The sequence below is a fragment of the Cygnus olor genome, chromosome 1 (genome assembly GCF_009769625.2).
Source record: "Cygnus olor isolate bCygOlo1 chromosome 1, bCygOlo1.pri.v2, whole genome shotgun sequence".
NCBI classification, from domain to species: domain Eukaryota; kingdom Metazoa; phylum Chordata; class Aves; order Anseriformes; family Anatidae; genus Cygnus; species Cygnus olor.
The window spans coordinates 125,117,095-125,139,127 of NC_049169.1; the positions used below are offsets into that span (position 1 = coordinate 125,117,095).

The 22,033-nt window shown below is 41.9% G+C and overlaps 1 protein-coding gene and 1 long non-coding RNA gene across 3 annotated transcripts; one reads left to right on the forward strand and one right to left on the reverse strand.

Annotated features, from left to right (window-relative positions):
• Positions 1-4,187: 4,187 nt before the first annotated feature.
• On the reverse strand, positions 4,188-13,068 carry PRDX4 (peroxiredoxin 4). 2 transcript variants are annotated; one of them, XM_040531877.1, is made up of 8 exons: positions 12,784-13,068; positions 10,368-10,485; positions 9,176-9,292; positions 8,481-8,603; positions 7,309-7,439; positions 5,665-5,699; positions 4,663-4,709; positions 4,188-4,312 (listed from the first exon to the last, which is right to left on the reverse strand). In XM_040531877.1, exons 1-8 carry the CDS (start codon positions 13,034-13,036, stop codon positions 4,309-4,311), a joined length of 828 nt encoding a protein of 275 aa, XP_040387811.1. In that variant the 5' UTR covers positions 13,037-13,068; the 3' UTR covers positions 4,188-4,308. The 2 variants fall into 2 exon arrangements, with proteins under 2 accessions (XP_040387811.1, XP_040387801.1); XM_040531867.1 differs by lacking the exon at positions 4,663-4,709 and having other exon boundaries at positions 12,784-13,067.
• A 121-nt stretch (positions 13,069-13,189) lies between these two features.
• Positions 13,190-18,071, forward strand: LOC121057540. Its single transcript, XR_005813830.1, has 4 exons — positions 13,190-13,667; positions 14,387-14,546; positions 14,637-14,686; positions 17,072-18,071. It is a non-coding gene; the product is annotated as an uncharacterized LOC121057540 (long non-coding RNA).
• Positions 18,072-22,033: the final 3,962 nt, after the last annotated feature.

Here is a 22,033-nt window from a genome sequence, read left to right on the forward strand (position 1 = left end):
CATAGTAATTAATGCTGAGTTTGTATTGTAACTTAATGACCAACGCCTCACTGCTGTGATGAATCATTACCACTCAAGCCTAGAGTTATTAATAGAAAATCTTTTTATTTATAGTGAACATATCTGTGTAACTGGCTGTAGCTCTGTAATGGAAATGTTTTCGTGCCATCGTGTCATGGAGTACAGCAAGGAGGAGATCTGTAGTAGCTGGATTGCCTCCCCTGGCCCTCTCAGTTGTTGCCGATGTAAAAGAGCTCTGGGATTGACTGAGCTCAGTGCCTGAAAAAGAACTTTGTTTTAAATGTCTCTATTTTCCCATTTTTCCCATGTTTAAAAAAAAAGCCTGAAGTTATTTACTCAAACTCACCCTAACAGCTTCTGGTAGTCCCTCTTCAAACATTCACGATACTTTTGCAACTAAATCATGGAGGAAACTTGCTGGTACAGCATAGCCAGTGAGCGAGGGTTTTAGTTTAGAAACGTGCTCTAAAATTACTGCATATTTAATTGGTTTTACTGTACGTTCAGTCTTTGTCTGCTGACAGGTTTGTTTGATTGCTGGTGCTCCGCTGAATGAATTTTAAACAAGGTATGTATGTGAGATATGGCTTCATGGGCTTGGGCTCGAGGATAGCTTTTGGTAAGGCTGGAAGAAATTGGAGCCCTGGAAATTTTGTCTTTTTTCCTTTTCAAAAGACAAGTTCAAAATGGCAGTCTGCATCTACACTTCATGTACTCCAAGAGAGGCCGGTGAATACTGGGAAGTATTGGCCCTGGGAAGGGCTCGGGAGGCAGAGTTGTGCGAGGTGCAATTTGCCACCACTTCAGATCTCAGGTGAAAGCATGGGCGGAGCAGACCACTGTGTCTTCTGCAAGAGACCAGTGCAGATGGCACTGCCCAGGTTATATGAATTAATTTGAGGTTGTTTTGACGCTGATGGGCATTTTCAAAGCGGCGGCTGGAAGTCAGATTCTTAGATCCAACTCTGCACTGAAATTGGAAAGGGGCATGATTGAAGCAGTGGTGAGGATGTTCAGTGCAACCTCAGTGAGTTTTGCTGGTGGTTTTTCCTTTCAGAAGATAACATTGCTTTTATTTGTTGCCTAAAAAATATTTAGGATTTTAATTTTGGTCCTACTTGCACTTATTTGAACAAGATCTTGATCTTACAGCCGGGCATGAAACACTTCCAGGTATGCTAACAAGACCCTAGAAACCCTTAAACCAAGCAGTAGGCAAGAGTTAGTTGTGCACGTAGAAGAGGGGTGGGTACCTACTGCCTCAGCATTTCATTACCATGAATGAGTCAGAATTAACTTCAGGAGTTTAATTGGAACTGCCTGTATTTTGTCTTTGTCAGCTGCAGCACATGTGTGACGCTAATGTACTCAAATGCTGCTTAGTCTCCCAGTAAGTCTCCTTCAGCTCAGGCATGTTTTAGATGGGCTAAATATGGGGCAGAACTTGAGCCCCAAAGTAGGAGGATGACTGCAGCACTCTGTTTGTTGATCACAACATGGAAGGGCAAAGCAAACATTTAAACTCCTTTGCCTGCTGGATAATCCTGTCCAAGGTAATGCTGCTACTAGACTGATTAAAATTTTTTTTGTCTTAGTGGTTTTGCTGGAAGATCTCAAATCCTCCGCATGCTGACTACACTATATAAAACATTCAACAACCACTTAAGTCTCTGAAATTGCAGCTATCACAGCATCATCCTGAAGGTTACCTCATCAATTCATTGCTATTTACCGTGTTTGTCAGATATATATATATATATATATAAAACATATGAAGGTCAAAGACCATGATCCTTCCAGCAAAGGTCAGTTCAGAGCAGAGGCTTACACTCTGAAGAGGTGTATCTGGTCCGTTCACATCCTTTTAGTTTCTACTCCTACTTTCTGTCCCTACTTTCTGTCACTGCTTCCTGGAGCTGGGGGAACTGCTACCTAAGGAAGCTCTGGACCGCTCAGAGCTGCTCCTCAGGCTGTTGTATGATGATGGAGGACAGCACGAAATTCAGCTGATGCCATTAAATGGCACACGGGGGCTCAGGCTGCTCGAAAACCAAGGTCTCAATAGTAGAGCAAGAGAAGGGCTTTACTAGGTGACGAGAGCAAGGTCTTCAGGTCTTCACAAGGTCTTGCCTTGTGTTACACCTTTGCGAATCCTAACAATGGTCCCAGAATGACAGACTTCAATGTTTCTTCCCCCTCAAGTTTCCAATATTCTTTCATTCATGGATCTCACCCTTAGTTGTCCCTCTCGTCCCTGGAGGCAGTGTGTAGCTGAGCTACTGCCTTTGGTTCTACCAAGCCCCAGCTCTCACCTCTCCCATCTCAAACACCACCACGTCTGTATTTTTTTTTTTTTTATTCAGTCTCTTTCTTCTTAAACTTCCCTGCCAGCATACCCAAATCTCCCATCTATTTCCATGGAAATAATCTTTCATTTCAAATATGTAAGATAACATGGGGAGTCAGGTTTTTGCTTAAGGACTATTACTTCCTTAAGGCTTGTTGTTCCTGTTGATTTTTTTTTAATGATTCCTTAGCCCATTCCTTACACGTGTTTAGAGGACTGAGGCCTTTAAACTTGGCACAACTACGTTGCTGTGGACCTAAATGTGCTATTTTCAACGAAGTGTGCAGAGTAGGATCAGGGTTTTTTCTCAGTAAACATCTTGGTGCTTTCTTTTCCTGGCTCAGGGTTTGTACAGCTTTCCATGTCTGCTTTTGTTTGACGCTGTTGCTGCTATCTGCTGTCGTGATACAACCCGTGGTTTTGTTCTTCTAAGCTGCTACTCACCTGGCTCAGCAAGGGGCTGCAGGCTGGAAAATGTTTAAAACACAGGCGATAACTTATCTCCGTTTTTGTGTCTCATTTGCTGGCTTGGTGTAACAAAGGTTCTTTCTGCTAGTACTCGGTGTAAACGAGTGACCTGGCCGGAGAGGCAGGGAGAGGCACCAGTTTTACTGGTGTTGCTGGAGAGCAGGGCACAACTGCTACAGTGCAGGCACATACGTCGGGCTTGTTCTGTGCCTTGGGCTGCTTATGAATAGCCACGAGGCTGGGCCTGCATTAGTCGTGCTGCTGTTGCTTGGAGTTATTCGAGCACGTTGATGTCTTTGGTGTTTCAGGGTTGCTAAAGGCTGTAGTCAGAAGGCTGTAAGGTCCCTCTGCCCAAGGTGTGTGCTTAGGCAAGTACTCCTGTGGGAGCTGAAGCAGCCGCCTCCGCCTCTCTCTGTGCAGTGACTAATCCAGGCAGCTGGTCAATGCTCACCGACCTTTACAAAGCCAGGTAACTTTACTTCTGGTATCAGGCGCTGTTTTTCCAGTTGCACAAACCCTAGAATGCTACTTTAAAAGAAGGAGAGGTGGGAAGGAGCACGAAAAGACATTCTTACGAAAGGGATCTCCAGTACACGCAAGAATTAAGCATGTCTTACAAGGTGATTGTATTGTTTGCCCCTTGAAAGAATAAATTTGTGTACGTTAGCCACAAGAGTTTCCGACGGCTATGGGGCATGTCAACACTTACCTCGAGGAAGATGACAATTACTCCCTTAAAACTAGGAGCCATAGCTAATGAGGGGGGCAGTGCAGGACACTAACCAGTGCGTACACTTGTACCAGTACACGACCTGGGAAGGTTCAGACCATGTGAAATGGCATTGTCCTTATCAGCATACCTGCTACAAATACAAGCGTAGAAAAAGGATTCAGCTCTTGAATAAGGTGATCTAGAAGAGCAGCACTGTATTACGTGCAGTTGTACCGAGTTACGTAGCCTTGGCTATATGCTTAGGAGCTTAATGGAAAATATTTTCCAGCTTTGGACAAACTGGAAATTTAATCCAGCAACTGTATTTCTGGCTTTAGGGTTAGCTGCTACTTCCACTGGACTATGATCTCATGTACCATAACCACGTGACTCTTTTCTAGCTTTAGCTTCTAGGGTGACAAGATTTTTGCCGAAATTAAGCAGTCTATCCAGAGCAGTCTGGGCTTAGATTTGTAAGTTTTGCTAAGAAAAATATCTTTTGGGAAAACCAAGTACCTAACCAAAACTTTCAGGGAAAACATGTATTTCACAGGAATAACTAATGAAGTATCCGTGCTTCAAACAGGTTAGACTTGCACCTAAGCAACTAGAGTTATATATTAATCAAACTCATGAAAGTTAACAAAATTAAGGAAATTTTATTGGCAAAAATCAAGTTGAACGTGACCTATGTAATTCAAGAGAAGTGAGCTTCAGTTTTGTTTATCAAAATACTTCAGTTTTCCAGCTGGATCTGGAATTATCTGTGCAAGAAACAAAAAGGGAAATGTTAGTCTAAAAACAAACCCATGCAAATGCAACAAACTGTGAAACCAGAACAGCACAGTATTTCAAAAGATGATGCCAAGGCCAACCCACAAGCAACACAGGGAAGAGTAATTTATCATTTGACCTGATATTAGATTACTGTTCATCTTTAAAGACATCTAACAGCAGTAGCAGTAATATTTAATTAACTGGGGGAAGAGAGAGTGCAGCCTACCAAAGGAAGAGTTTTGGCAGATGAGAGCAAATACCTCTATATCACTTGCCCCCAGAACAAGCTATTTTAATAAACTAGTATCTGTAATCAAGTGCCTTAGAATTTACTTACAGTTCTTCCCTTGGCCACCACACTCTCATGGCTTCCTCTGGTTTGATCTAATTAAATCAAACACATTTACAAGGCATGGCTACATCTTTGAGAAAGTGTTTCTGAACTACCCTGCTATTTAAGTTATCTGCACCTGTTGCAAAGAGGAGAAAGAGAACTGCCTATGTATTATTAGGTAATCTGTGGTTATGGAGGGCAGAACTTTTCAGTGCCAGAATGCGTCTTTCTATGAGGTCGGCAAGCCCTCTTTCACCTTATGCTCTTATTATACAGCTTTGTCCACTACGACAATCTTCTGCTGGCTTTAAAGAGGTGACTCCAATCGTCCTGGAAAATTTTCATATCCAGTAAAGAAACATTCTTGTTTTTATTATCAATTAAGATTCTCACTACTCTCCTTAGTTAGAGGCTGCTGGGACCTGCTTTTTGTTGAGACAGCTCTGAAACAACAATGCTCAGTCATCACCAGACGATTCAGAAGAAAGCCACATTCTCAAATTAACGACCATGATCTCATCTGAACTAGGCAGCTCAGACCTCTAGTAAAAGCTTCGTTATTCTGCTGAGGCTTGACCCAAGCGCAGAGAAGACAAACGAGTTCAATGGGTGTTTATCTGAACCCTAGCTCTTCTGCTTGTGTTCACTCATAGGCGAGAACTGAGAAAGGCAGAAGAGCTCCTGCACAGCAAAGCAGTGCTCTCTGCTGGAGCTGCGATAGTAGCACACTGTCTCTGTCAGAGCTGAAAGCAGCCTGTGAGCTTGCGACATTTTTCCTGGGGAGTGCCTAGGATCCATATGTAGGCTCCACAGAACCAAGATTTTGTATGGTCAAATAACCGGAAGCAGGAGCTTCCAACTTCCACTCAAGCTTTAGCTATAATGTTGTGAGTTGACTTATATCACCTTATTGGAAGTTGCAAAGTGTTTGGATTTGATTTTAGTGGAAATGATCATTGTGTGTTTTCCAAGAACACATGCATTTAAATATCAAAAGTGACTTACTGTTTCACTGCCAGGTTTCCAACCAGCAGGGCAAACTGGAGGAAAAAAAAAAGTTTGTAAAAATAACACACTTAAATTTTGTACTCAGTAAAGTTATACACGCTTCCCTTTCTGAACTCTCTTTCTGAACTCGAAGTAAAACAGCACTAAGTGTCAGATTTAAGTATCTGCCACTAATAGATACACAGGTTTTGTTATACAAGGGATGGTGTCAGTACCAGTTCATGACTGATACCACCCAGTACTTCTGTTAACTGAAAACTGCCCATTTCTGGGTGATGTCTATACCTTGGTTTAATTCTCATGCTGTTTTAGACGAAGTACTGGCAAAATAGCATCTAAAAACAAACACCCATTCTGTCTGGACATGACAGTTTCATGATAAAGTTCAGGTGACTACACAGAGACCTATCTACCGTTCTCAGTTCAGAGTTCCCAGAAGAGACTGAGTGATTTTATTTGAAGCCCTGTTAAGGAGAAAAGGGACTACAGCATGCAGTTCACATGCAGTGCAACTAAATGCTGTGACTATCGGTACAGTTGCACATCTATTCAGAACTCTCCTTGTGAGGCTTTAGCCCAATGAGATATGTTGTGTTACAACGCTTTAAGGTGTGCTATCAGACAAAATACATACAACAAATACAATTCAGGAACTGTGAAGAACTTTTTCTCCTGTTCTGTGCAAAGAATCCAGTAAAACCTCTAGGGAGGCTCTCAGCATTCATGCGGAAGCTACAAAGTTTTCATGTACAGGTGGAAAAAGTGATATCCTGGAAACACACTGCACAGATCAAGATTCTCTAAGACAGCTTTCTATCTAAATAAGAGACTCAATTTCCTTACTCAAGTACACAAATCCTAAGTATCAGCATTTAGCTTTTAAAATTCTGTACAGCAAAGCATAATACTGATTTGTACCTTCAGCTAAAGGTACTTCTAAATACCAAGTGAAACTGAGTTGAAATGGAGGCTAAGCTGCTGAATATGTGTATTAACAATTGAACAAATGTTCTAATTGATGTATTTGTTTAAACGTATTATTTAAAAAAAATGTGAGAAGTTTATCCTATGCCTGAACTGTAGTGGGGGAATATAACCAGCCATACTTGAGACAGAGTAATGGCAAGTCAGTGAAAGCTTCTTTGTCTGGGGAAAATGATCACATAGTGCTCGTAAAGAACACAGGAATGGCAGCCTAACACAGTGACACCGTTTCTTGATGTGAAGCACTCTCAGTTATTTGTCACAGATCATCAACAAATGATAAAGGACAAGGACTGCCTGCATCTCAATTCTTTCAGGAAGTCAGAACACACTGAAATATTTGGCCTGGTTCTTCAGGGCATGGTGTTTTTAGAGCTTTCTGCTTTTGACATGTAGCACACAATGCCTCTGTTCAGGCTGGGGAATGCTTTATGCTCTGAGTTCACATAGATGTGAAGCAAAATGAAAATTACTACACTAGAAACAGCCTATGGGGGAACAACGACCACAGAATCTTGTCGCAGTACAGCCAAACCACTTCATTCCATTCGTAAGGCTAGTCTCTAATGCTACTGAGTAACCTCCTTCCAAAAGCTACAAAGACAACTTTCAGGGTAAGTAAAACTATCTTCAACTTGAAAGAATTTAAAAGAGCACCTTCTCCATGTTTGTCTGTGTACTGGAATGCTTGTACCAAACGGAGAGTTTCATCCACTGATCTCCCAACGGGAAGGTCGTTCATGGTGATCTGTCGAAGGATTCTCTTATCGTCAATTATGAAAAGGCCTCTGTGGAAAAAAAATATATATTTTTTGTAGGAAACAGAACTAATTACATTGTTGTGTTCAAACACACTTTTATGTCTGCTGGATGGGAGGAATTTGATCCCTGCGAGTCCTATACAATACCCCCACCTCCTTAGAATACTACTGACCCACTGTTCTCTACCCAGGCTATCAGACGAGCTGAGGGCAAATTAAAAACGAACAAAAAGATACTTTCATGCAGAATGTAAAACTCAACTTTGGCAGACCCTACCAGGGGATGTTGCAGATGCTATGGCGTTAGGTGGTTCCCAAAAAGAATTGATCAAGTTTACAAAATATACGACTTTTAAAGCTGTTAGTTACCAGCAGTCTTGACTCCAGTCTTGACTTGGGAGGTCCCTGAGTAACAGCAATTCTGGGGAATTCTCGCTGCGTGCTTGCCTTGCCCTTGCATCTGCTGATGCCTGTTGTTACATTGGGTTATCATACATGCCCCCTGTTCTGACTCATTACGGCTATTTTTTTGGTGTGTTCTTGAGTACTTATTTTGTCCCTGGGCATGAATTCTCAAGTCAAAACTGCTCTTGCTTTGCAACAGTACCACATTCTGGTGCTGCATAGCTCGTCAACGAAGAAGTATGCCTGCATCTGTGGGGGGTTACTATGACCCCAATCAGACTGCTGAGTCCTCATATTTTTCAAGAATTAAAGGAAGACTTTATATGAAAGTTCCTTAACACAAATTACTTTCTTTGCATAAGGATATAGATAACTGGCATGAGGTGTTATTGTAACATTTAAACTGTGTAAATGAGAAGGTAAGCTCTTTTGTATGTATATGCTGCAAGTTAGCAGCAGGCTTGCTAATATACCATAAACGGGAGCTCGAAGTGCTCAGTGTAAGATCATGGGATGTGCTATTGCACACACACACAAAAACCACTTTGGTATTAATATACATTGCTCAATGGAGAGAGTAAAAGAGAAGTTCCAAATGCATCTTTAGATGTGAAATAGTAAGTACTACTCCAAGACAACACAAACTGTAATCAAGTGAAATACCTAAGGGTATGCCCTTGATCTTCCAGATATACACCATAATCCTTTGAAATTTGGTGCGTCAAATCGGAAAGAAGGGGAATCTTCATAGGTCCAAGTCCTCCTTGTTTTCGCGGAGTATTAATCCTTTGAAAGAAACGAGATACACATGTATTCTTCATAAAGATTTATGTTCTCTTCACCAACTTAAGTCAAAAACCAGAACAGTACAGACAGAAGGATTTTGTGCAAGTAACAATTCTCTTTTTTGCTCTGCACACAAGGAAGATGAATACTATCTATGGTTCAGTAGAACTTGTGCAGTATTTGGCCATATCTGCTAATAAAGACCTCTTTCTTCACAGTCGTATTTGCTTTATACCAGTGTAGTCCAACATACTAATGAACTGGGAGAGTGCAACTCACTTTTACAGAGACTGGCGTCCTTATCTCTTTTTCTGTATTTGACGTATTTTGGACTGGAACATGACATATTTCAAGCAATGCATGTTAAACAAGCTTCAAAGATAGAGGTACTTTTCACACACTAGAGTTAACATTTTTTACCAATGAAAAATATTTTTAACATTTGTATCAATAGCGTCATGTTTTTACACATTATGATATACCTACACACGCTATAAATCTGGGGACACAGTTCCTCAGCTCAGATGGACCCATGAATAATTTTTAGTAAAAGACAAGCATAAGATACATACCATGCTAAGTGAGTGAACTTTGAGTCCACAGAACATGCTACTACTTCGGTATTTATTGCTCTGAATTCTTCAATTCTGTCACTGAAGGCGATTATCTCAGTAGGACATACAAATGTACTAGATAATTTAAAAGAAAATATAGTCAAAATTTCACGAACATCCAGTAAGTTCTCAGTTTAACTAATAAGTTGCTTTTTCAAAGCAGTTAATTTTTTTAAGTAAAAAAAAAAAAAGAGTGGTGTACTTATCAGAAATATTTCAGCTTTTACTTATTTTTTTTTACTGCTTCTTCAATTATTTACCAAAATGTTGCCTGACAAGTTTTCCAGTCTGATTCTAGCTTTGATACAAACAGCGTATTACTGAATATTAGAAACCTACAGTCAGTCAGTTTGCAATCTGGATAATAAGTGTTCTTACAGTTACTTTCATTTAGACTTTATGAATATTAAGGGGCTGAATTTAAGCACAACATGCCAAGTTTTTCAGAGAAATATATTGGTAACTTGTTACAGTGTACATCTGCAGATATTGACTATTTTGACTTGAAATTTTCCACTACAGAAGAAATAAAGTGGTAAAAAATCACAATTTCTAGGGCTTTGAAGCTAAGGGCCAAGAGGCAAGTTATTCCTCTATATAAAAGTAAGCTAGTTATGCATCTTTGTCACTATACTGCTTCCTTTTTTCCTCATTTTGTGGGAAAGAACGGGATTGTTTCGTAGAAAGTAGAAATGTTTTCACTCAGCCAGTGGACTTACTGCATTGCAAATAAAGGAGAGTAATGTTAAAATGTTCTTAGGATGTTATGGGATGAACTTAAAGGGAAAACACCATCTCCTAACATCCTACATATGCTCTGGAAAATATAGATGGGATGCTCTCCTTTGTCAGCAGCAGCGACTTACAGCATAATATGAAACGTAGAAGTTGCCTACTGGGTACTACAGACCGAAGTTTATTTTTACATGGAGACACAAAACAGCGGACACACCAGTATGACAAATATTGTGTTGCAATTTTACCAATGCAAGATGAAAATACAAAAGCAAATAATGCATTTTCTTCTATCGCTCCGTTTTTCTTCCCCAAACCCTTTCCAAACAGAAAAGACCCCCCAAAAAAGAGAAAAATGAATGAATTAGTGGTCTAGTGTAGGTGCACTCGATTTGTCTACTCAGGTCATACTTACAAGTCAAGAGGATAGAAGAAGAACACAAGATATTTTCCTTCATAATCGGTTAATTTCAGCTCTTTAAACTCTCCATTAATGACTGCTGTTCCTTCCCAGTATGGTGCTGGCTTGGAGACTGGAATAGGAAGAACATTCAAATTACAGTCAGAGTACAAAGCACATGTTCAAACAAAGCTGCTTATTAGCCAGCTCATGCACAAGGACGACTGTTCTTTTCCTTTGCTTGAAAAACAACCTACCACACACAATTACAGAAACAAACATGCTACTTTAGAAAGTTCAAAGCTGGCAGAGGTTACAGAATGATGCAGACCTGTACATTTAAGTATGCATGGAAAGTAATTTGACTTACTTGTGCTGTATATGAGCCTTTTGAATCACTCACACAATCACATAATCAAGGCCACACAAACATTATCTCTGCATATTTAACAAACCACATATTCACTAGCAGCTCATGACAGAACATCTGTCAGACTGAAGGAGAAACTCTTTTAGATTTCAGGAAACTACACTATTTTGGTCTGAATAACTGCTGTGAACCAGACGCATAAGATGGTCCAAATTCATATTGTTACTCTTCAGCCATGAAAACCTACTTGCAGTTCAAGTCTACATGAAAATACATGCTACAACATGTTTAGAAGCAAATGCCTAAAAATGCAGTATATGTTAAATTACAACTCCTAAGCAAATTGTGTCTTGAAGATGGCTGTATTAAAAGAAATCAAATTAAAACCGATGAAAGGTATTTACTATTCCTATTGAAAGGGATTAACCTTGAATTTTAAAATATTAGAAATTATTCTGATAGGTACTATTTTCAATGTGAATTCTGAGACAAATGTAGGGTATGCTGGAGATATAAGGTCCAACCCAACTGATCTGAGTATACTTGTGATATCAAGGACATTGACATGCAGCCCCAGGAAACTATTTTGCTGTTGAGAAAAATATATGGAATCTTAATTATTATCTAGATGATGACTACATTGTTAGTCGTCTTTTCTCAGGCAACCCACAGCTGCAAAATATAGTTAGAGGGTATATACAACAAAGATCGCAAAAAAAATACCCCAGAACATCAGACACAGCCATGCCTGTAAGTGGTAACGGTCTCTGTTGGTTTCACTTTGTATAACCCACAAGGGATACAGTAATGCAAGTACAGAAAATCAGTAGCCATGACTGATAATTTCAGTTTACTTTGAATTTTTTTTTAAGAAATGCTCTTCCTCTTGGCTCTTCTGTAGAATTCTGTCTGATCATATACCAAGCTCAGGACTTCTCTCCAATGCCTTTTTATTGAGTCTTTGTAGGTAAGGGACTGTTTTTCAAGTGAATGCTGGTATTGATGTCTGAGTTATTTAGAGCTTTTCAGAAGCATTTCAAACATGTTGTTCTTTAAAAAAAACCAACACACAGCCACCCCAATCATATCACGGTGTAGGATATGACTGAAGGTCAGCTAACCTTCAGATAAGGAGGAAGGAAGCAGAGAGATTAAACGTGCTGTATTTGGAGATGTTTTTTTAAATTAAAGACTTTTTCTTTAAAAATACTTGTCTGTGATTCTGTAATAACTTGCATTACAAAGGGAGGAAAAACCAAACAATATTGGTTACACGTAGCTTTTCCTCATTGCATCTGTTAGTAAACATTTAAAATGGAAGTTATGTCCTGGCTTGGTGCAGGGAAAGGACTTAAAACCTTAAAACTACTCGAAAGATGTCCAGTAGTTTAAAAAAAAAAACACCGTCTTTGCACTCTCTGCTCCACAAAACTGGACTTTCCAAGGGCAGAAGTGCCCGTGAACATTATTACACTGCAACTCCAATAAAGCTGTTTGCACCTGCATCTGCCACAGAACAATTAACTCATGCAGGCACAAAAGTGATGAACCAAACCCAGTGATGAGTGCGAGCAGTACTGCTGTCTAATTAGTAGCTCTTTTGCTGTTGTACGGATGTATAATCCGTCTGCCCTCTGCGTGTTTGCCCTCACGGTGCTGCAATGTGCGAGGCAGTGCAGGAGACCCGTGACACGGCACGACCGTTTCCCTGAGGTAAAATGTGCGTGAGGCGACCTTTCAATACTTTTAATCGCAGCGAGCGCGCAAAATATGCCTGTGTATCGTTTAATAACACGTTTCTCTTAATCCACTCATACTTCAGGAAAGGCAGGCCTCGGAAATTATCTGTTAAACGTTAGATCAGCCGTCCGTTTGCCGCGACAGAACCGCGGGGCGGGACACAAACGCTCACGGCGGGACCCCGGGCGCAGGGCGCCCCGCCCCGGGCGCTCGGCCTGACGTGGCAGCTCCGCCGTTCCCCACGGTCGCTAACGGCTCCGTGCACCCCCCTTCTCCTCCTCCTCCTCCTCCTTCTCCTCCTCCCGCCGGCCCCGCACCTACTCTTGGCCTGGCTGAGGTGCAGCGAGTGGTCGGTAACGGGCACGCGCGCCGCCTCCCCGGGGTAGACCTGTCCTCCGGCGTAGTAGTGGCACTGCTCGTCCCCGCGCTGCCGAGGCGGCCGCGGATCCTCCGCCTCCGCGGCCGCGCCGTGCACCAGCAGCAGCAGCAGCACCTCCAGCACGGCCACCAGCAGGGTGCTGCCCCCGGCCCGTGTCCTGCCGCCGGCCCGCAGCCACCGCCGCCCGGCCTCCATGGCCCGCCGAACCAGTGCACGTCCCCGCCGAGGGGCGGCGGCGGGGAGGAGCCTGGCCCCCGGCCTCGCCTCACGGCGGCTGCGCCGGCATCAGCGGGGGGGGGGTCCCGCGGGTCGGTTCGGTGCTTCTCCAGAGAAAAAAGAATAGAGGAAAAGGCGAAAAGAGCGTGTGTGTGTGTAGTCCCGTGCGTGATTGCAGGAGGGGACCGCAGCAAGATTTCTCCCATCTTTTATCACTTATCTGCGGCAGTGTGGGTTCTGTGGGCATTTCGTCATACGTGGTTATATCCATCCATCTATACTGACCCAAGCTTTTATTTTCTACCCTAGTACATGAACTAAACGCAAACGAACATACAGTTTTAGGTCTAAAGCCTTGAATGGCTGCCATATAGGCATCAATTCATGAACGAGCCGAGCCCCTTGTCATGCGGGTGCTGGCTGCATGAAGAACGTGGTTAAACAGAACCGAGGCTTACAAAGTGCCTTTTAATACCAGTTTGTTTGCCTCATGAGAGACCATTTTGTTCAGTGCCGAGTAAAATGTGGTTCATATTGCAGAGTAGCTGCATATGTCACACTTAAGCATACCTCGAGGGTAATTCAGCAGCGAGCAAAAATTTTGAGGACGGTAAGTAAACTGTGACAAGCTGTAGGTAAGGTTTTGCAGCACAGCGTCTGGCTGAGCAGGGCTTTGCCAGGTATATCTATTTGAGACAGTTCAGGTCTGACAGTTAAATTGTAACCAGGATCCTTGAAAGTGAAGGTGTGAGAAGCTGAAGGTATGCCTCATTGAAAGTGGGGGCACCATCAATCTTTTGCACTCGGAGCTCTGTGGATGCTATCCTCTGGAGAAACCGGTAGTTCAGGCTTTGAGAGAGGAACATCTGCATCACATCCTATCTCTGCAGGTGATCTGTGGTAGATGTACTTTCAGGATGGTGCAGTACCTGTGCCAGAAGGGGCAGTACCATTTCTTGCTTTTAAAAATGATACAGAACATATCGGGATGTAACTTTCCAGACAGGATGTAAAGTGTAGAGCCAAAAGAAAATGCTGAGGAACATTTTAAAAGAATACAGGCCTCTGTAAAAGAAGGGATTAGCAATGCATCTGTCATAATATATTTTGTCTTGAACACATCTTACTATTTTTCTGGCTTTACTACAACAGAAACCACACTTTGAAAAGATAATTCATAAAAATAATTTCAAGGAAGTGGGAGAAACATGACTCTACAGGCATGCTTGCACTTCTTGACATGTGATCTTAGTGTTTCCTTCTCCCAAAGCTCATATTCCTCTCCAGGAGTTTGTTTTCTTTCCACATCTTATCATGTTTGCTTTTCAGTTCCACTCTAGGTTCTACAGGTTTAGGATCATGCAAATAAAATGACATTCACGCTGATGTTGTCACAGGAATAATCATACTCAGACATATTTGCCCAGCTCAAGAGACTGAAGGTTACCAAGGATGAGACAAAGAAGCTTCTGGAACAACCTTCTGACAGGTATGGAAGCAAAATGCCTGCACAGCTATAGGGCTTGGTCAGTGTGCAGTGAGCAAATTATAAAAAGTTGTATTAAATGTCTACCTGCAGGGGAACTGGAATTGATGGCACATGAAGTCCCCTTGTCCTGTTTTTTCACGGTGAGTTGACGGTGGCCAGTCTCTGATTATACTTCCAAAAATGTTGGAAGCAGGATAAAATCTGATCTTCAGTTCAATGCGGCTGTTTAAGTTTGTCTTTCCTCCTCTATCAGGGACAAGTCATTAAAGGGAAGATGGACAAAGCCCATTGGCTTGTGCAAAGTGTTATGCACTCTGGGCCTGGTGGATAAAAGTGCTTGAAGAGTCCTTGTACTCCCACTGATTTCGGGTTCAGGTGACCTTATGGTTAAGCTTGCTAAAATGTGGTGAGAGAATACTGGCTTACATGATCCATCTCTACTATTACTGAACTTAATACCAAGCTTTCCTAAATCTCACTGCTTGTAAGGGAAGTGACAATCATGGCCTCCGTGCATGCACAGAGAAAATAATTATGGTTGTCCCGCTCTTCTCTTTTTGCTGGTGTTTTGAGCTGTAAGGAAGAGTAATGATTTGAAGAGTAGTCATACTGAGAAGTTGAAAAAAAAAGAAGAGAGGTTGAGAGGTATGCATTTCTCATAATGTTAACATCCCGCAGATCTTCCAAAATACGAATAAACGAAGGAGAAAACCAATAAAATCAATGCAGCAACGTAGAAAAGAATCAGGCCACTTCTGAGGGAAGGAAGTGCTGAAAGATAATGGGTTTTATCTGCAGAATATAATGTTAAATAGCACTAATTTGAAGTTCATATGTGATTATGTGTGTGTAGGCATTAAAAAGAATTCAAAAGAGCAGCAAGAAAGACTTTCTGGCTTCTGCTGTACTATCAAGATTTCTGAACATAATAAAAAAATGAAAAATTTTGTAGACAGAATCCACAATGAAATGCAAATATATATCAATCTTCAGTGTCCAAATGGAGAACACAGGCACCATTCTTTCTTTGTCCAGTGATGAAATACTTAAATCAAAGACTGATTTTTGTGCTTAAATTGATGAAATTAAGTTATGCTGTTAATACGAAATAAGAGAAATACTCCGCTACATTCATCACTGTGCTGAACGTCATCCATTTGTACAGCTCTTCTGAAGTTGGTAGGGTTTACCATGTCCAGAGTGAAACTTATAAGTCCTTCCTTTCCTCAGCTGCGTTAAAGGCTGTGTTATTGCAAGCCATGCCATATTCAGGCCCTCAGGTATGATTCAGTTTGGGCAAGTGCTTGTTTGTGGCAGGGTGTCATCGCCACGATGGCACGTAAGTTACAGAAGCAGGGAGTGATTTAGGATACTGAAGTAGATTAGAAATGGTTGTACAGGTTCTGTCTGTACATTTAAATGACCTAATATAAGAATATCTTGGAAAAATTAGCGTAGCATGCTGTAGCAAGAAGCCTGTCACCATTTCCTGGAACAGATGCAGCAGATGTTCAGTGTTGTGCTGGTGAAACTCGCAGTTGGTTTTATTCTCCTCATGGTTTACAAGGACATTTTAACAAATATATTGTATTGCTTGTCATGAATGAGAGAAAATCTATAGCGTAGAAGACCTTGTTGGAGAAAGGATGGTGGAAAACATCTGTTCTATAAGTGTTACTGGATCAGAATGACCACAATTAAAACTACCAATTAGAGAAGCCTTTTCCTTGTTGGCTCTTGTTAAGGCTAGACTAGTGGGGCTAGCTGTGTGTCTGCTGACTGCTGAGGGTCCCTGAGGATCCTGTCAGGCTGAGGATTGCTAGGCAGTGGTGTTTGTTTCTATGGGAGGTTCATTCTGACTTCCGACTGCAGCTAATACTGTCACTGCTGAAGCGATACTGCTGGTTAAATATGAACTGAAGCTTTGTGAAATCCACCATTAGGTAGTGTAGAGGTGTAACAGGTATACTTACTTACTCCTGTGGCTTACCTCTGGGGCATATGCCAGTGTTTGGGGATGAAGTGATATTTTTCCTCTGCAAACACACCACCCACAGGAGAGTTGTGTTTAATTTCTTTCCCTTTCTCCTCCTTGTGAGTGGACCGAGTCTGTTTCCTCGCGGTATCAATGTCAGACACCCTGCGGGGTTCCTGTGATAGTAACAGGACTGAGCATGTCATTAATGTGTTTGACTGAGCATGACAAAACAGAGCGCTCAACTTGATACTTCTAGTCATGGTGAGATGTGGGAATACAGTTGCTAAGCACCATCCGGTCAAACCTTTCTTTTGCCTGTGTAAGTGATGACAGAATCTACAGAGTGGTGAAAATAAGTTCTGCAAAGCTGTCTCCTTGACCCAATAAATAATGCTGTCCCTGCAGGGCCCTATCAGTTCTCCTTTGGCTATCACCTGGAGGTGGGTAAATGTGTTTACTTTGTATTTCAATCCTCACTGCATTAAAGAACAATTATTAAAAGAAAGTGCCCAAAATTTCTCTGATCATTAGTGTAATTTTTGGACAGTTGTACCAACCAGGGAGGACAGAGAAAACCAGCACTGAACAGCATCTGCTAGGAGTATGCAATCCTCCAAAAGCTGTTGGACTACCCAGGAGAGTTGAGGTACCACACCTGAACAGAAATGCTGAACATCAAGACCTGCCCGAGCCCGTCACAGCTGTAAGAATGCGAGCAAAACCAGCCCAGCTAACTTTGTGCAGTGCTGCTGACCAGGCAGAAGGGAGCCCTTCACCCACAGAGTGATAACCCCAGCTGTGTCAAGTTCAGTGATCCCTGCCAGCGTTGTTCGTATTGGTTTGTAGGCATCTGCCCTCAGGGTCCTGAGTTTGATTCCGCCTCCTGAGGTCTGCACTTAGGCCAGCTCATTCTTGCCTAAGTCCCTGGTTCAGTCAGCCTCTGCAAAAACGGGGGAAATTTGGCTCCTCAATTCAGACAAGAAGACAAGAAGTGTTCCAGCCCTCACAGGGGCCTGCCACGGCAGCCTTGTGGATGGAAAGAAACCCTGTAGAAACCCAAATCCACATCCTCTCAGACCGGAATGGAGACAGAGGTCTCTGATGGTTGTTCATACTTGTCTATGTCTCTTGCGTGGGTGGTCACTAAAGCTGTGTTTAACATTATGGGTGTAGTGTGTACTTCTCATTTGGGCTAAGTGGAGGAAAATGAAATGGTTGAAAAGGTAGACCCTGCTGCCCAAGGCGTGGAGCACATCAAGGCATTCAGAGAAGAGGAGGTGACATTTCCACGATACAGGAATAATGAATGGTCTAAAGAATTCACATCTCCTCTTCTTACTCCTGCCTGCATCCTTCTCTTCTCTCTCCTTGGTTGCAAAGCTAAGCCTTTTTATACTATAAACCCTCTAGCACCGTTCAATATCTAGGGTTTCTTTCTCTTTTATTTGGACACGTGAAAGAGTAAAATCGCTTTTCACCAGATATATTCACTCACTTTAATGTGTTGGTCGCTTTCACATTGCCCACTAGGTGGCAGTAAGATGTTGTTATACCGATTAAAACAACTCAAGTGTATTCTGCAAGTGCTCATAACGTTCTAAAATCTGGGGATCTGGTACCAGAAGCTTTTGTTTTGTTTTGGTTTTTAAATTATGAAACCCACAAGTGTAGGAAATGCAAGATGAAAAGATATATTCGATGCCTATAATCTACCCCAATTTCTGTGAACAATAAAGATAATCAACCTTGTATAATTTTTCAGTGACAAGTTTTCTCTAATATGTCTCTTAAGAGGAAAGAAATTGGGAGACTAAAGTAGTCTTTAAAGAGGAGGATGAAGTGAGACAAAAACTATCCATAAAACTAGAGTAAGAGAAGTGGAAATATGTTACAGAAGATAACTTTTAACCCAGTCACTATGGAGTACTGAAATTGATTTTTTTTTCTACTTCCTTTTTGCTAGCTACATACATTTTTTTTTTTTTCCTGAGAGTTTAAGCAGAAGTCCGGAAAACTACAATCTCTACTTTAACTAAGCTGAATATATTGAACTTTCATTCTTTTTTGCTCTTTCGGAAATCTCTTTGCTCCATTTAGAATTACTATAAATAAATTAAGACATTACCATTTTTTTTTTATGGCAATATCCTCATCTGTTCCAATTCAATTTTGCATACATTTCAGAGGTTCAACTCTTTGAACATGTCAGCTTGGTGTAGTGCAAGGACCTAGACATTTCCTTGCAAAGCAAAATTTCGTAGTCGTTGGAAATGAAATAGACATAATATAGTATAGCTATCTCTCTTGAATCTCTTTCCATTACCTCATGTATTTTTCACAGTTTAATTTAGCATTTAAGCTGTATTGGTGGTGAACTGTACATGGATTTAAGTCAACACAAACCTCACCACTTTGTGAGCCAAAGCTCCTTCTCTGCTTTGGGCTGTCAGCTTCACATGGGACCTTGAGAAGCCATGGCTCTGTGCAAGAGCCAATATTTGATCTACCACATCTAAACTTTAGAGTGTTGTTGTTTTCCCATAATTTAAGAAAAAAAAAACAACGAACAAAACACAAAACCAACCAAAACCCCACGATGAATTACCATCTAAAAGTTTTATTGCTTGCTTACTTTTTCTTCAGAAGAGAAGATTCATAAATTCATAGAATTTATAGAAGACAGAAGATTCAGAAGAGATTCATAAAAGGTTAGACAAGTTTGCAGGTTTATGAACTCTTTAAATAAAAGCATAGGGATTTCAAGATAATAAATGTGTTCAAGATACTACACTTAAAATATACTGCTTGTGTGCAATGCATTTGTATGCTTATACCCTACTATCTTACTCACCACTACAGAATCAAAAAAAGGAGGAAAACATTTAGAAGAGACTAATATTTCTGTGGTCTTGTGCAGCTGATTTGCTTGTATCTGCTGCTCTCTTCTGTGAAGGGTATGGTAAAGCATGGTATGCAACGTAACTACTGAAATTAAAAGGATAAAAACCAAAATACTGTGAGCACTTTCTTCTGTATGGAATCTAGAGAGTTAAAGTGGCACAAAAGTGTATTTGCTCATGCTGGAATATGAAAATAAAATCGCATCTCTGCTTCCAGCTGTTAAGCATGCACACAGTTCTTGTTGATGCTTAGGGGTGCTCCCCGTGCTTTCAGAAGCAGCAAAACCGCCCCAAAACGGGTACGGGCAGGGCAGGGTGACTGCGGAGCTGCAGCCCTCTTGTCAGAATTCGTCTCATCTCTGCTGTTCACCGTGTGGGAGGCAGCATTAAATGCACCCTGTTTTTAAAAAAAGATTTTAAAACTGCAAAACCTTCAAAGATCTTTAAGATGGCTGGCATTGGTAAGAGAAATAAAATGCTGTGTTGACCTGCTGCACCGCTAGCTGTTAAATGGAATTTCTCCTCAGGCGTATGCTTTGAAATGCTTATAAAAAGTTGGCTGAGTGAGCTGAAGTTCTCAGTTAAAGAAGTTGATAACACAGAATAGTTTTTGGGGCAGAGTTCCTCTCTTAGACCTGGGTGTTGATTTCTGAGATTAGATTCCTGCCAGATGGTATTTTTAATGGAAACGAAACAAGCAGCACTTACAAAAAAAAAAAAAAAAGTCAGGTTCCATATCTCTTGATCTTCCTGTAGGAAAACAGTCTTCAAGGTCATTTGCAACATGTGCTGCCATTTCAGGGAGGGTTGATACCACACTTGTATTCTTGGTGAGCCTGTAGCCATGGTACGAGCAGACTGGAACATATGGCTGCTTAGAGCAAGGAATAAGTTAAGAAATGCCCCATCAAAAATGCCCCAAATCGCCTCTTTTGTGTTTTAATTTCTATTACCTCTAAGGCCAGTTTACTTACTGGAAAAGTCAGAACCAGCTGTGGTGAGCAGGCTTGGCAGTGCCATGGGTTTTGTCTGCAGGTAGCAGCAGCGCGCCGTGCAAGTCACCTGCTCTCGCACCTGGCACGCAGCTCTGCAGGGCGTGCGAGAACAGGTCACCGTAGGGAACGGCTGTTTGTGTTTACCAAATTATTTGTTAAGGATCAGCAGCTCATTGCAATCCCACGCCGCTTCGTGCTTCACCACGTCCGCGTTTCTCATCTCGGTGCTCCTGGGCGCTTCTGATAACGCTGGGAGAGCTGCAGGGTGGTTATCGGGGGGGTGGTGGTGGGAAAAGACAGTCACCAGCAGCCCAGCGTACGTCCCTCCTACCCACCTCGCTTAGTGGACACCCTACCTAGCCCTGTTTTAATGCTGGATGGGTGATTTTTTGAAAAATGATGAATAAAGAGCCATCAGAAGATCCAGGTGACAGGATAAATAGCGGTCACTAAGTGTGCTACCTCCTTCTGCACCCCCTCAAAGAAAATGCAAATCTGCTCCGTCTGCAGCCACAGAGGCTGGCTGTTTTTCAGAAACTGCTAGGATTTTTGCTTTTAGCCTGAAAGTCTGTGGTTTGAAGCCCGCTGTCGGTGCCGGTGCTGCTCTCACAAGTCAGCAGCGTGAGGTTTGCTCAGCAGTGGTGATATGCTTCTCGGCACAGCAGCAGAGGAAATCAATTGATAGAAACCGCTCCTGCTCCCTCGTCACCAGTGGCACAGAAAAGCCCCAAACCTGTCAGGCAACCGGTTTCCTGGAATTTTGCAGATGTATCTTTGTCCTGTCACAAAGACAAACTTGTAATATAAAAAAATCCACCTCAGCTGCAAGAATTACCTGGGAGAAAGACAGTGATGAGTCTTCTGTGCAGCACTGCCAAATCTAAATGCTAAAAAGTCAGGGGGGTTGAAATGGTAACACGAATGGATTGAAGAGTATCTTTTTTTTGCCACGGGTCAGATTTGGCCTGTGGTCCTGCACAGTGGCTGTACATAAGTGCTGGGTACAGCTGCTTAGCGTGAAAGATGGATGCAAGGAAGCTGGCCTAGCTCTGGGCATCAGGACTTACACTGCACCAAGAGACACAAACACTGCTAAAATATTACATGAAATGAACAATAGTGGGAAAAAAAAAGAGGAAACATTAGTGAGATGCGCTGAGTTGGAAACATTGCTGTGGCTGTTAGGTTTTAATTAGCTGGAAACCGTTCATTCACACTGTGCTTCTGTGCAGCGATTGTCCAAATGTGGTTGAGTTTGGGATCTAACGCGGCTGGGTTTTCCTTTCTTTATGAGTGCTAGGAACTGAAATATTCATTATACATGTGTCCTCCTGGCTGCTGGAGTGCTGTGGAGGGAGGTATTTTTGGACACTAAATTTTGCAGTAAATGATACTAGTTATTGACTAGTGGCACTTGCTGTAGCTCCAGTGACATAAACGGCCCCATCCAAAAAGCATTTCATCTGAAATGAAACGTTTGAACGCGTTTCACAAGGGGAAAGTAGCACCACCGTACCTGTTTCACATTTCAATTTCAAAAAGACATGTGAGCTGCAAAGCTCGATGCATGTGTTTCTACAGCACTCCATGAGCTCCTGTGTCCATCCTTATATC

Bases quoted from the DNA above. Each gene is read 5' to 3' on its own strand.
- PRDX4 (XM_040531877.1), bottom strand. From the start codon at position 13,036: ATGGAGGCCGGGCGGCGGTGGCTGCGGGCCGGCGGCAGGACACGGGCC. The intron at 7,440-8,480 runs GTATTTCACTTG...TTTTTTCCACAG, and splicing joins GATCAAGGGCATACCCTTAG to AGGCCTTTTCATAATTGACG. The intron at 5,700-7,308 runs GTGCTCTTTTAA...TTTTTCCTCCAG, and splicing joins CACAGACAAACATGGAGAAG to TTTGCCCTGCTGGTTGGAAA.